At 51.8% G+C, this 13,960-nt stretch overlaps 1 protein-coding gene across 1 annotated transcript; it reads right to left on the bottom strand.

Moving 5' to 3' along the window:
• Window positions 1-885: 885 nt before the first annotated feature.
• BPIFB6 (BPI fold containing family B member 6) lies at window positions 886-12,544 on the bottom strand. Its single transcript, XM_006089566.3, has 15 exons — window positions 12,445-12,544; window positions 11,147-11,246; window positions 9,972-10,076; window positions 9,374-9,523; window positions 9,154-9,217; window positions 8,706-8,766; window positions 7,820-7,911; window positions 6,871-7,047; window positions 6,051-6,104; window positions 5,508-5,684; window positions 4,717-4,784; window positions 2,994-3,039; window positions 2,145-2,208; window positions 1,658-1,734; window positions 886-999 (listed from the first exon to the last, which is right to left on the bottom strand). The coding sequence occupies exons 1-15, from the start codon at window positions 12,542-12,544 to the stop codon at window positions 967-969; spliced, it is 1,368 nt and encodes a 455-aa protein (XP_006089628.1). The 3' UTR covers window positions 886-966.
• Window positions 12,545-13,960: the final 1,416 nt, after the last annotated feature.

Below are 13,960 nucleotides of genomic sequence, written 5' to 3'. Positions count from 1 at the left end.
TCAAACACTTACCTGTGGCTAACATTTCTCGAGCACTTACTTTGTGCCAGGCCCTGTGCTAAGCACTTTTCATTATTTAATTCATTTAATCCACATGAAACCCTGCTGAAGTCAGTACTATCATTATTCTCATTTTACAGGTGGGAAAACGGAGGCTCAGAGTGAAGTGAACTGCCCAGGGCACACAGCAGTGAGCAGGTAGAGCCAGGATTTGGACCGAGGCAGACTGGCTCCAGAATTCCAATCCCCAGCTCTGTCTCCTGTCTTGCCAGATGGCCTTGGGCCAGTTGTTCCACTTCTCTGAGCCTTCGTCTCTGCATCTGTGAAATGAGGACAGTCCTCATCTCTCTCAACTGCTTTGTGAAGATTAAAGGAGGTGACGTAGGCAGGACGCCTGGGCGCCTGCTATGTCATTGGCTCCCTCTGAACAGCCATCCTCAAGTTACCAAGATTTGGGGGCAACTAAGGTGGATAGGGAGAGCTTTGCCATTTGCTAAACTGTGTAACCTTGGGCAAGGGAGTTGACCTCATTGTGCCTTAGTTTCCTCATCTGTAAAGTGGGGATGGCGATGGTGCCTCTTCTTATCAGGTTATTGTGTATTAAATGAGACAGTACAAGTAAAACCCTGAGCATGACATTCAGCAGGTATTCAACATATGCTCAGGCCTGCCCCAAGACTGTGCCCAGCTTCCCTCAGACCCCAAGCTGGTCTTAGACCCCAAAACCCACCAAAGGGGAAGAAAAGCCACACGTCGATTTGCCACAAATAACGAGATCAAAACATTAGATGTTTGTAATGGCCTTTCTCCTGTTTATTGCCAAGGCCCCAGCCCAGGCCTCCCCGCTTCACTCCTTGCAAAAGGAAGCAGCCAGTGGTGCTAGGGGGCCAGGCTCCAATCAGGGGCTCCTCCATGGTGCACAGCCAATGGTGGTGTGTGGGCATTGGCAGCTGAATCCTGTCCTGGTCAGTCCAGCTTCAAGTCCATCACCAGGGCGTTCTGGCAGGAGTTAAAGGGCCAGGTGTAGATGGGCGGAGCAATGATGGGGCCACCCAGGTGCAGAATGGGATGGACCAAGCCGTGGCCAGGAAATGGAAGCCAGCGTTTGAGAGCAGAGGATGAACGAGGCTCGCCCTATGACCCTTCACCTCTCTACGCTTCCATTTTCTCAATGGTCAAGTGCGGACCAGCACCCCTTCCTCCCAGATTGGAGAGACAGAAGGCGCAAAATGCACATTGAATGCTCTGTGTGCAAGGTTTGGCATGGAGTGAAAAGCTAATATTTATTGAGTGCTTGCTGTATACCTTTAGATGAATTATCTCAATGAATCATCACAACAGTTCTCGGGGGCAGGTACTCATATTATCATCCCCATTTTCAGCACAGAAAAATCAAGACGTAGAGAAAGGTGTGGTAATTTGCCTGAGAAAGCAGGAAAAGAGAGTGGCAGAATTCTCATTTCCTTCTAGGGACTCCCTGGCCAAGCAGGGCCAGGTTCTGAAGGGCAGGGCACTGCTCAAGGGATTGGCAAGATAGTATTGATGGCCACAGCCCTCCTCAGCCTGCTCCCCCCAGGAGGAGAGAGGCAGGCTTTTGCTCCACACTCATTGGCCAAAAGTGTTGACTGACATGGCCTTCCCCAGTTCCTTTCCTTACCTCTACTACGTCCAGCTCTGCCAGGTTGTAATTCATGTTCAGAAAGTCTGGAAGTGGAAGTCCAACTCGGAGCACATCTGAGAAATACAGTAAGAGTCATTTCAGCCTGACTACTCTGCCGTTGATTAAGGAGTGGATGCTTGGAGCAGAGGAGTAGGAATCAGTGCAGTGATTGATTCATGATGTCTGCCAGCTGCACAGGCAGAGAGAGCATAGGCCAGATCACTGTGTATTTACATCCCAGGTCTGGGTTAAGATCTGACTCATGGTGTGGGGTCAAGAATCAAGTGTGCAAAATTGTGGGAGGTGCCTTTGTCCGTAGACAGGTGACATTAAGACTACATGAACCTCAAAGATTCAGCAAGATCATCCATTCCCTGTTAGCCTCTCCCATCTGGGGCCAGTGGAGGGGCTTTGAGACCACCAGCTGGCATCCTTTCCTGCTCAGAAAATCACCAGCAAAATCAACGCCTGTTGGCGCCCTCACCGTTGACAGCCGGGATGTAGGCTTCTCGAAGAAAATCAGTGATAAAGCCAGTGAGTTTCTTCTCCTGGGGGAGAGAAAGAAAGAGAGAAAATACCCACATCCCATCGTTCAATTCAATTCAACAAAACGTTCAACCCTCACTCCAGCTGGGTCTGGGGACCACAGGAATGAATATTAGACACAGCCAATAATTTGTCCCGCTGACATCAAAACTGGGCCTGACCCTGTTTAACTGTAGGCGGATGGCTTTCACCTCTGCTTAGTGCCATTCAGGTGACATGTGGGCCTTGGGTCATGGTCCCGGCCTGGGGGAAGCCAGGAGACACGGGGTGGCCTGTGGACCCCATTCCTGCTCCTATAGAAAACTTTCATCAGTCATTCATTCACTACCTGCCTGTACCTCAGTTTCCCCATCTGTGAAAATATAATAGCACCTACTCACATGGCTTCAATGAATTTGGGGAAAGCACGGAGTAAGTGCTCAGTAAGTACTATGGTCGGGATTATTATTTTTAGCACCTACTGGGTCAGGTTCTGTGTTGGGCTCTGAGGCTACAGAGACTAATAAAAGGAACATCTGGGTCATCCGAGTCAGCTCAGGCTGCTGCTATGCATGACAATGTTTTCTAAAATCGATCTAAAGAGATGTCCAGATTCTACCCAGAAAAGAAAACAGGGACTCAGAGAGGCTATGTGACTTTCCCAAGGTCAAATAGCAAGTCGGGATCCCCTAATCCCACAGGGACCTACTCTATTTACTTTGCCTCCATTTCGAGGCCGGTCCCTGGAGTTCCAAGGGAGAATAAGCCCAGTCTTGCCAGACTAGGCAGTAACACTTGGGACACTTACCTTGAAGGCACCAACTGATGAGGTCTGCCGGGACAGGCTCAGTAATCTGTGCAGGGGAAAGAAACAAGGTGGGGAGAGGGCAGTCAGAACCACTGCCCCTGGCCCTGGAGAAAGGGGATCGCAAACACCCCACCCCACCCTCCTGCAGAGGTTTCCTCTATGCCTTCCTATCAGGTGTTTGTAAGTCTGTGCTTGCATGCTACCTTTGATGGGGTGCTCACCACCTTTCATTATAGCCCTTTCTGCTTCCCACAAGCTCAAGCCACTGCATCCTCTCATTGGTCCTGACTCTTCCCTCAGGGACACCAAGTCATGTCTAATGCTTCTTCCCAAGGCCATGTATGCAGAGATTTGCAGGCCAACTAATTAGTCCCAAATCCTTGAAAGACACAGAGTTAGAACCGCCCCCTCCCCCCCCCCACACACACACACACACTCAGCCTCATCCCCTGGACAATCTCCAATAGGCACTAATACATGTTGGCACCGGAACAGACCACGCAGTGGTCATCTGGTGGCTTTGTCATCCCAGCATCTATCCTCTATTCCAGTAACAGGTGCTCCATTTTCTACTCTTATTCCAAGACATTCAGGTGGGGCTGAATTCAGCCTGAGCACATGAATCAGACCTGGCTAAGCAGAGCATTCCAATCCGAGCAGTGTGGTGATTAGCTTAGGGTTGGTCATGTGCTCCATGGTAGACCAATGAGAAGCAGCCTTGGTAATTCTGTTAGAACTATTGAACAAGAGGCCTCTCTTGATGTTAGGGTCACTTTGCCACTACCTGGGGAGGGACTGCTTGAGAATTCAGCCAACAAAGTGGACAGCAAGGGCCAAGGGAGAAATGAGACAGAGTCTTGAGGACTTCATTTGCATACCTAGATCTAGCCATTCCTGAAAGCAAGTCTACCTCTAGAATTTTCAATTACATAAGCCAAGAGATTCTCTTTGGAGCTTAAGTCAGTTAACGTTGGAATTTTCTCTTGCAACTGAAAGAATCCTGGCCTAATACCAGTCAGATGAAAGATTAAAGCAAATACAAAAATGAATGAACAACTGACAGTAAAACTAGAATGTTGAAGTGGGATAATGAATATAATTTAGGTAGCCAGTGCCTAACATGTAGACAGAGCTCTAAAAATGTTGCTGCTATTAGCCTAAGAAAAAGCTGCCTGGATGAGTTATCATTTGAGCTGGGCACTGATAAATGGACTTTGGACAGTATGGACCAAGGCTTATTAAATGAAAAAAGAAACATGGTCTCACCATCAGAGCCACTGTCAAGACCCTAATGGAATTGCCTGGCTGGTGTGGCTCAGCGGTTGAGCGTCAACCCAAGATGTTGCCAGTTTGATTCCCAGTCAGGGCACATGCCTGGGTTGTGGGCTCGATCCCCAGTGTGGGGCATGCAGAAGCTGATCGGTGATGTTCCTGTCTCATTGATGTTTCTATCTCTCTATCCTTTTCCCTTCCTCTCACTCTAAAAATTATATATATATATAGCAGTGGTGAGAGAATTTGAGAAGAGCCTTGAGTACCAAGCTAAGATCTGAGAGAAGATCATTTAGACAATGGGGAGTCATTGAGGGTTCTGGAGCAAGAATAGTGACCAGATTGACCTGGCAGTGTGGACCATGCTGGATGGATCAGAGAAGACCCTGGAGCAGGAAAACAAGTCGTATTGGTAATACCAAGGAAGCCAGTGTTGGCAGCAGACTCCTACCTGTTCAGAGAGGTGGCCATCTGCAACCGGTTCTCACGCACTGAGTACTGAATTTCCAGGTTGAAGTGCTGGCATGAGGGGAAGCAGGGAGGAGGCAGTGAGCCCCATCAGGGCTGGAAAAACCAGAAGTTTTGCCACTTCCCCAACACCACCACTACTGCCAAGACAGCAGTGGTCTTCTTCTCTGCCCATCCCATCTTCAGGAACTGAGCCCAGCAGTCTCCCCATGACCCCAGCCCAGGCTGCTCATCCCTCCCTGTACCTGGCCCAGGACAGAGATACCTGGCATGTTTGTAGATTCCTGCACACATCATGTAATTTCTCCAGGCCTTTGCACATCCTGTAACCTCTGCCTGGAGTGCCCTCCACCACCAGCCCAACCCCTTTCCTGGCCAGTTCCTGCTCAACTTTCAACTGCCTGCTTAGATAACACCTCCTCTGGGAAGTCCTTTGTGGTTTCCTCTAACTGGATTTGGAATCTCTCCAGGCTCCCACAGTCCCCAGGTTAAGCCCTTCACTGCCCTTACAAATGTCAATGGATGCTGAAGGGAGGCATAGGGAGAGAGGAGAGGCAAAGGAAGGACTAAACTATTGGCCCTCCATTTGTTGATCATTCCAGCCGCTCCAAGTTTCAATGGCAGAGCCAAGGTCAGACATCAGGTGACAAAGTCTGGGAAGTCAGGACCACACAATTGAGATGAACAAAGAACCCTTCAGTCCATTACTTGGCTATCAACTAAAATCCCACCTTCCGAGAGGTTAGGCTTAAATAGGGAAGAGATTCCACTCACAGCTTCCAGGAGAAAGAGGGACACAGGAGCCTTGCCCCGCCGCCGCCGGGCAGCGAACATCTCCAGGGTGCCATGGAGGTGCAGCAGGCTCTTGCCTGTCTCCATGGTGACCTTGGGGGGCTTGTTTATCCTAATCTGAGTCACCAAGGGCTTCGGCTTGGGATAGGCCTCAGCCACCTGCAGAAACCAGGAAATTCCCCTCAGAGCCAACCCTCAGACTGGTGGCTTCCGTTGAAACCAGGAGTCTGTCGTGAACTAGGTGATTCCACCGTGGGCACAGGAAGTACGACATTCAAAGGCTGGGATGTGTCTATCAGGAAATAAAAGGAACAAACCAGACAATCTGGCTATTTCTATACTGACATAGAAAGTACAACGTACACATGCGGACCCAAAGAGCACTTTATGGAGACGTCCCAATGATTTCACCCTGGACAAGGGAGATGAGCATTGAAAAGCTGCCTCCCCAGTTTCTTGTCCCTTTGACTAGAGGAGAACAGGGCAGAGCAGGATGTGGTGATCATGGGTAGTCGGGGCACTCACTTCAGGGATGAAGCCAGACAGTGTCTTAGTGGTTTGTGGGGGCAGCTCACCAACCTACAAAATGCAAGTGGAGTTTAGGATTACTGAAGCCTTCCTTAACCCATCCTAACCACCATCTCCTCTGACTTAATAAGGTGTGCCTTCTGATGGTCCCTTCATCACAACACTGGTCACTCTGTGATTAAGTAGATAATGAACTCCTGTGGCTTACATATTCTGATACCCAGAGTTCTTAGTACATGGTGAAATACTGAGAAAATGTTGGGTGAAAAGGCAGGCAGATAGAAGGAAATGAGTAGATGTAATGGGGAAGGATGAATGGATGGATAGATGGATGAGGAAATGGACAAAGAGAGTGAGTGAGTGGATGGGAGGATGCATGGATCATGAATGTTTATATAGGAGAATGAATAATAGATGATGGGCAGGTGGATGGGTAGGTGAGAGAATGAAAAGAATAATGAATGGAAGGATGGGTGGATGCGAAGATGGTGGAAAGGTATGATAAGTGGATGAAAGAATGGATGATGTATGGATTAATGGGCATGAGGATGGATGGGAAGGGACATGGATGGATGGTGGGTGCATGGATGGGAGGATGAATGGATGGACCAGGGGGATGGATGGATGGATGGATGGATGAGTAGATGGTGGTTACATGGACAGAGATGGTGGGTGGCAGGGTTAACTAATGATAGAAACCTAAATCAGTTCTGGCATCTCCCAGTCCTAGCATTGCCCACAACCCGAGGATGATTCTAAGAATGAACACATCAGACAGGGACTGTCATTACAGGGGGCGTGGCACTGGACAGCTCACCATGGTATCCTGGATGTTCAAATCAAAGGACTTCTGCAGAAGGGCAAGCTCTGCTGTGAGGAAGGCGGCCGAGAGCAGCAGCTGTGAAGAGCCTTCATCATAGTCTTCGGGGAACTCTGGGGCCTCTCCGTCATCAGCAAGCAGGATGGTGGTGCCCTCTTGCTGCTGTACCACAGGCTGTGGGACAGCAGAAAAGAGACAGTCAGCCTTGGCCATGAGGCGCTGTGGCTAAGGGTGAGTCTCAGTTCTCCAAACTAAGGGCACTCAAGCCATCAGCTGTTAGAGCCAGAGCCCAACCCTCCCAGGGTACCGGTGGGTAGACAGAGGCTGATAGGATAGGGAAGTCAGTCACTAAACCACTGGCGGTTTCTCCTAGGATTACTTAAGTAACCTCAGTTAATCTAACTTTGACTGTCTGAGCCCTCATTTATGCAGAACGTATTTTCTGTTTTATTCTCAAAAGAAAGAGGTAACTGGAAAATAATACAGGGCCTGTAAGAAACACGCTGGAAGGAGACTTTGCAGGGAGATAACTTCTTGGGATTTTTCTTCCCTTCCTTAAAGATGCATCTCACCTAGTCACCTGCAGCTCTGGAAACGTGGGTGAGGACCCACCTCAGCCACCAACTTAGGGTGGGACCCTAGCTAAGCCTTGCCTCCTCCCAGGCCTCAGTGTCCCTGTCTGTACAATTGTGGGTACGACTGGGTGAGCCACTCATTAGGAGAAGCAGACAGCCTTGGGAGAAGGTGTGCGTGTGGAGTCAGCAGTCCCGGGAAATCAGCTAAGGGACTCGGGGTTCACGTTGAGAGCAGAAAGAGGGAAAGGACCCCAATGTCAGGAAATACTTGCACAGGTGAGCCTGGTCTCCAAGGACCACAGCCCCAGACAGCCCCACCACTCAGGCCAGTGAACTTGAGACCCCAGGCCTCTGGTGACCCTGGTGCTTACACTGAAGTCCACTTGGATGTAGCTGGCTGTGGTGGACGGTATGGATGTCAGGACATACTTCACGGTGCCCATCTGGCCTATGGGCATGGGGGCTGTGTGAAGAGGAGGTTACGTTTAGAGAGGCGCCAACCCGGAAGCAGCTCAGAGAAGCCAGCACCAGCCAACCTCCACCCGAGCCTGACCTACGTGCCTGGCCGTCTATGTGACCCAAGGCAAATTATTTAGCATCGCTGGGCCTCAGTGATTTCATCTGTAGAATGGAGGCCATGGGCCTAACCTGGGAAAACCAGGCCCGCTCCCCATCGCTCTGCAGGCACAGAGCTTGAGAGTTTACCGAGGGTTGTCACAGCTCAGTTCTCACCACAAAAGGGTGGGGTTTAGGATTATCAGCTCTATGTTACAGATGAGCAAACTGGGGCTTGTAGGAGTGAAGTGACGTGTCCCAGGCCACACTGCTGGGCACCTAAGCCCACCATCTTCATTCCCAGCTACTGGGCTTTCCTCTCCCCCAACACTGCAGAGTCCTGTGAATCTCAGGGTGAGGGAGGCAGCAGATGCTCTTGGCAAAGGAAAGAAGTATCACCGCTTTCCTGGGGATTCCTATTCAGATTGCAGGGTGTGGAGAGCCCACCATGGCTGCTGTCCTTGGAGTCTGGGGGTGATGGATAGAATAATGGATGAAGAGCTAAGAGGCAAGGACCCCAGAGTCCCTCAGGGTCTCAGGCTTCCCATCTGGACAGTCGGGGAATGGACAGACACCATTACCTCAGACCTACTCTAGTCCCAAGGCTGGGCTGGGAGCAGGCACTTGAATGGGGAGTGGGGCATCAAAGTCCGCCCATCCTGATGTCCCCATGTGGGAGCAAGGATGGCTAGGACCACTCACCATTCATGTTGGCCCACTTCTTGTTTACATACACCAGGACTGCATCGATGGCTGGACACATCTGGAAGCAGAGAAGGTGCTGGGATTAAAGGGCCCCTGCATGGAGGACCTCACTCTTCACAGATGAATGGTACTCCATGGGGCAGCCCAAGAGCCCCGTGTCCCAGTGATGGGTCATCTGGGCAGGGTTGGCAAGCTGTGCTGTGCAGGCTTATTTCTTTCTCCTGTGCTCATGGCAGACATCACTAGAGGATCACAGCACTGTCTCCTGCTGAGCCAGCCACGGACCCAGAATCCTCCTCAGCCACTATCAGCCAATCAGGGTCAGCACCTGAGATAAATCACCTGCCAGCCCTGGTATAAGCACTCCTGTGGATGAAGGGAGGCATGCGGCCCGCTGGCCGCGAGTTTGACATGCTTGGGGTAGAGGCTTGCTCTGGGTACTCACCAGGCCAGGAAGAACTTTGTGTAGGGTGCTGTCCAGGAACTTTTTGACAACATTAGGCATCATGCTGGACACAGAAAATGGGGGCAGAGGCACAAGAGCAGGAAGTTAGGCACAGGACAAACACGGGCATGGCTAAGGAAGTGCCACGGCTCAGGAAGTGGGTGCTGAGCCGGGTGGCAATGCGAACCCAGCCTTCCTCCCCAGCTGCAGAGCCCCTCACTTGCTAGGCAGGTTGGTCTTCACGCTGACCAGGATGACCTCACAGCCCTCGCTCTTGAATATGGGCAGGCCTGTCTCCTCGTCCTGCAAAATCCGGTTGGTGGCTGTGATGTTCAAGACCACAGTGATCTCCATGTTCTTACCCATGAAGCTGGAAGAGAGGGTAGGCAGGCATCATGGGCATACCTGCCACTGTGGCCACTATCCTTATCTCCTCTTCGCCTGCATTCTCTGCAGCTCTGGCAGGGACCACCCACACAGGACAGAAGAGGGGATGGGACCTGCCCAACCTCACAAAACCAGCCTTTCCTCTTCCCTCTTGCTTTGGTAAACTCTTACACATCCTTCAAAACCCTGCTCAGCTGTCATGATCTCCAAAAAGCTTTTTCTGATCCCTTCATCTTGCCAATGCTTCCTCTGTTCTGGGTTAATCATTCAATATGTGATCGCCTGTGCTCAGGTCTGGTTCCCATAGGAGGTAGGAATCAAGTTTGCATCATCTTAAACCACAGCATCCAGATGGTAAACAGTAGGTACTCAATAAATGTGCATGTAAGACTGAGACGAGGACACCTCCTCTCCTCCCCGGCCACACTCACTTCTTGCCAGTGATGGTCATGCCGGTGGAGACAGACTGGAAGATGCCCACCCCTGGTGTGAGGCTCAGTGTGATGACAGGCAGCTGCACGTCCTTCACCTTCATACTGGGAGGGACAGACATGCACAGCCATGATAAGCGGACAGGTGAGACCCTGCCAGCTGCTCAGTCCACTCCTCCACCCCCTTGCTTGGGGGTGCTTAGGTAAATCCCCTATCCCATGTCATAGGGATCAGCCTGCCTTGTGGGGCCATTGTGAAACAAACAAAAAGCTGGGCATGAGCCAATTTGTACACAGAAAGACGCCTGGCTGACGGTGTGACCTTGGGCTACACCGTTCCCTTCTCTGAGCCCCAGTTTCCCCATTGGCAAAGCGGGGAGGTTTGCTAGGATCAGGGTTTCTCCCCCTCAGCACTACGGACCTCTTGGGCAGGATCATTCTTTGTTGTGGGGAGCGGTCCTGGGCATCGCAGGATGTTTAGTAGCAACCTTGGCTTCTACCCACGAGAGCATCAGAGGCACCTCCCTACCCCCACCCCAGCAAGTCATGACAACCAGAAATGTCTCCAGACACTGCCAAGTGTCTCTTGGAGGCAACATCATCCCTGCTTGAGAACCAGCAGTCTGAGGTTTGGGATAACAGGGATGTGGCTTGTCTACCTTTACCCGCCCGTCCTGAGCTTTGGGCAGACATTGCTAAGTGACCACAGGCCTGTTTCCTGCTCAGTCCAGGGAGTGCCTCCCCAGCACATCATTCCAGGCAGCCCCTACCCATCAACTCTATGTGGCACCTGCAAAGGAACCGACCCTGCCGTTAGAAGGTTGTTGATACCTTCCCAGCTTTGCCATTTGAGGATTTTTCTTTCAATTGCACATACATCCAGTGAGCGCCTGCTGCAGGCAGGCAATTGGAGTCTGACTGTCAACCTCACTTCCTCCTCCCAATGACCCTGCTCACAACAGAGCAGGGATGGTCCTCCGTGGACGACTGTGGAGACTGAGACCCAGGCAGGAGAGTGATGTGTCCAGGGTCACAGAGCAAGCCAGCAACAAGGCGGGGAAGAGGCCCGCACCCCGCAATAGCTGTCCCGCCTCCTTCTCCGGTCCTGGCACGGCATTCCTCACCACCTTCTGCCCTAGCCATCACCCCACACACAAAGCCCCTACCCCACTCACTCAGTGAGGCCCTTGATGGGTTTCACCCCCGGACGTTTCTTGCCTGCCTCAGCGGCCATCTTCTCCAGGATATGACTCTCGTCCATAGCACTCTGGACCTCTGGAAAGGGGCAGGATCCCGAGAGACACTCAGCTGGGCTCCTCCTGCTTCCCTGCCCGGGGCCGGTTTCTCTGGCATCCTAGGCCCAGGCCACTTACAAGGGGCCCCACTATGTGCCGCACAGACACTGTGCCCCACTCTGAGCTGGGGGTCCAGGGACCCAGAGATGAATCATGCCAAGCCCTCCTCAAGCCTCACGAGAAGACAGAGTCACCAGCAATGTCAGCATGAGTGGCAAGAGTCATAGGAAGCACCGGCAGCTAGAGGAACCACAGGAGGGGATTGGGCCAGGAAAAGAAGATCCGAGGAAGGCTTCCAAGAGGAGGTGACCTGTTAGTTGGTCCTTGAGAGAGGACTAGGGATTTTCACCAGGAAGCAAAGGGATAAAGGGGGCCTCTCCAGGCAGCGGGCACAGCAAGGGCAAAGGTGGGGAAGTGGGGAGGGAGGTGGCATGGTGAGGAAACACAGCCTGGCTGGAGGGTGGGAAGGGACGTGACAGACCCCAAGCCACTCTCACACCTGGAACTCATCTGGGATTTTGTTAAAATGCAGATTCTGTGCCTAAAGCCAAGACACTCTGATTCCCCAGGCCTGGAGGCCCCAGCCCCAAATAACAGTTCCAGAAACACCTGCATAATGTTCACAGGCTAATTCCCAGAGAGGGGACAAATACTGAGTGGACTGAACTGTCATTAGCCCTTTAAACCTGGATGTGACTTCATTTTCCTGGAAGTCACAGAGCTCAAAGGTCGGAAGTAAATTTTTACTCAAGTTCCCCCCCCCCCACACCAAAAGTTTCATATTTATTTGATCCTGCTCAGTAAAGACTGGCCACCCTATTTTACATTTCTTTACATTTACATTCAGAGGGTAAGTGAACTCCCTGAGATCATACAGCAAATTATTGGCTGGCCTGGGATTCGGTTTATATGTGTCTGTCCCGCACACAGCCTACTTGTAGCCACCAACCCCTGCCACCAGAGCCAAGGAGAGGCTCCAGGGAAACAGGATTTCCAGCTGTGCCTCCCACTTGTAGAGGGACCCTGGACAAGTCACCCCATTTTGCTTGTAAGTGTATTATGAGTATCATGGGATGCTCCAGGCCATGCGAACATGAGCAACCACTGCGCACTTACCACCTACTCCCTGTCCCGCCCGCCTCCCACCCCCAGCCTCCCACCTGGGCCCACCAGCTCACCGTGGTTCAGGATGTCCATGCCCAGCCGCAGCAGCGCCCCGGGCTCAGCTCGTGTGCGGGTCAGTAGGCCGCAGAGTGCCAGACACAGGATCTGCAGCATGGCTCCACCTGGGCCACAGAGCCTGGGTTGGCTGCAGCCCACCAGGCCCTGTGGCCCCTGGAGACCGCCTAAGCCCCAGAGCAGATCGGGCCCCGGGATGATCTCCAGGGTCCGGGAGCCTGGGGAATCTCGCCAGTTCAGCAAACTTCATTACCGCCTTCCAGAGGGGTCAGAGTGTCCAGATCAAACAGAGGACTCTGGGGTCCCCCCCTGCTAAGCTTCAGTTCCTCATCTGTGGGCATGATGCATTCTGACCAGCCTGCACTATGAGGTTGCTGGAGTTCAGCTGCAGTTTTCATGAGTTCAAATGTGGCTCCGTTCCGGGCAATGCTGGGGCCTTGAAGGGGATTCCAACCTGGTCTGACTCAGGGAACCCCCTTCCCCCCACCTCGACTCTACAGCCAATGGCATCCCCCACTTCCTCCAGCTCCGTCTCACTTCCAGACATCTCAGCTCAGAGCCCCTTAAGGCCTCGTGAGACATCCCTTTACCAATAAGGAAACTGAGACCCATACCCAGGGTTTCACAGCCAGTGAGTAGAGAGCTGGGCGAGGACTTCCCAACCCAGACCCTTCAAAGTTCCCTTCCCACCCCAAACCCCCAGAAATCCCTTTCTCCTACTTACCAAGACCTCAAGTTCTCCCAACCAGAGGCCACGTGTTTAGTTCAGGTTTGAGCTGTGGATGAGAAGAACCAAGGAGGGGCCACGGGGCCTGGCCTGTGTCACCCAGAGAGGGAGAGCTCCAGCTGGCCTGCTGACGGCAGCTCAGGCCCCACTGCTCCACAAACAGAGATGGGCACCTACTTTGAGCTCATGCACTCATTCATTCATTCATTCGCTCACTCACTCATTCAACTCACATTTATTGAATGTGACAGGCAGACCAGGCTACAAGGTAGACATGGCAGAGACAGTCTTACTCCTCCTGATTCTTAAAGAGAAGCAATAGAATGGGATCCAGTGTGTGTGTCGGGGAGGGGCCGGGGGTGAGCAGAGAAGGACTCTATGAAGAGGAGATATTTAGGCTGAGACAAAAGGATAAGAAGCAGCCAGCATTTGAAAAGCCAGGGCAGCCCTAGCTGGTTCGGCTCAGTGGATAAAGCGTCGGCCTGCAGACTAAAGGATCCCTGGTTCGATTCCGGTCAAGGGCATATGCCTGGTTGTGGGCTCCATCCCCAGTAGGGGGCGTGCAGGAGGCAGCCAGTCAATGATTCTCTCTCATCATTGATGTTTCTATCTCTCTCTCCTTCTCCCTTCCTCTCTGAAATCAATAAAAATATATTTCAATAAATAAATAAATAGCCAGGGCAGACCATTCAAACCTACAATCAATATTTGCTCAATGAAAGTGTATGTTTCTCTCTCGTCCCGTTTATTTTTAAACGTCTATCTTGGTTTGAAAATAAGCAATCTTA

Source organism: Myotis lucifugus, unplaced genomic scaffold (assembly GCF_000147115.1).
Source record: "Myotis lucifugus unplaced genomic scaffold, Myoluc2.0 scaffold_60, whole genome shotgun sequence".
NCBI classification, from domain to species: Eukaryota; Metazoa; Chordata; class Mammalia; order Chiroptera; family Vespertilionidae; genus Myotis; species Myotis lucifugus.
Note: the sequence above shows the minus strand (reverse complement) of the source record. Positions and strands in the feature narration are given on the sequence as shown.

Excerpts from the sequence above, each read along its gene's own strand:
- BPIFB6 (XM_006089566.3), bottom strand. The coding sequence starts at position 12,544 with ATGCTGCAGATCCTGTGTCTGGCACTCTGCGGCCTACTGACCCGCACA. Across the intron at positions 9,524-9,971 it reads ATGACCATCACTGGCAAGAA|CTTCATGGGTAAGAACATGG; the intron begins GTGAGTGTGGCC and ends CCTCTCTTCCAG. Across the intron at positions 5,685-6,050 it reads TGTCTGGCTTCATCCCTGAA|GTGGCTGAGGCCTATCCCAA; the intron begins GTGAGTGCCCCG and ends TGGTTTCTGCAG.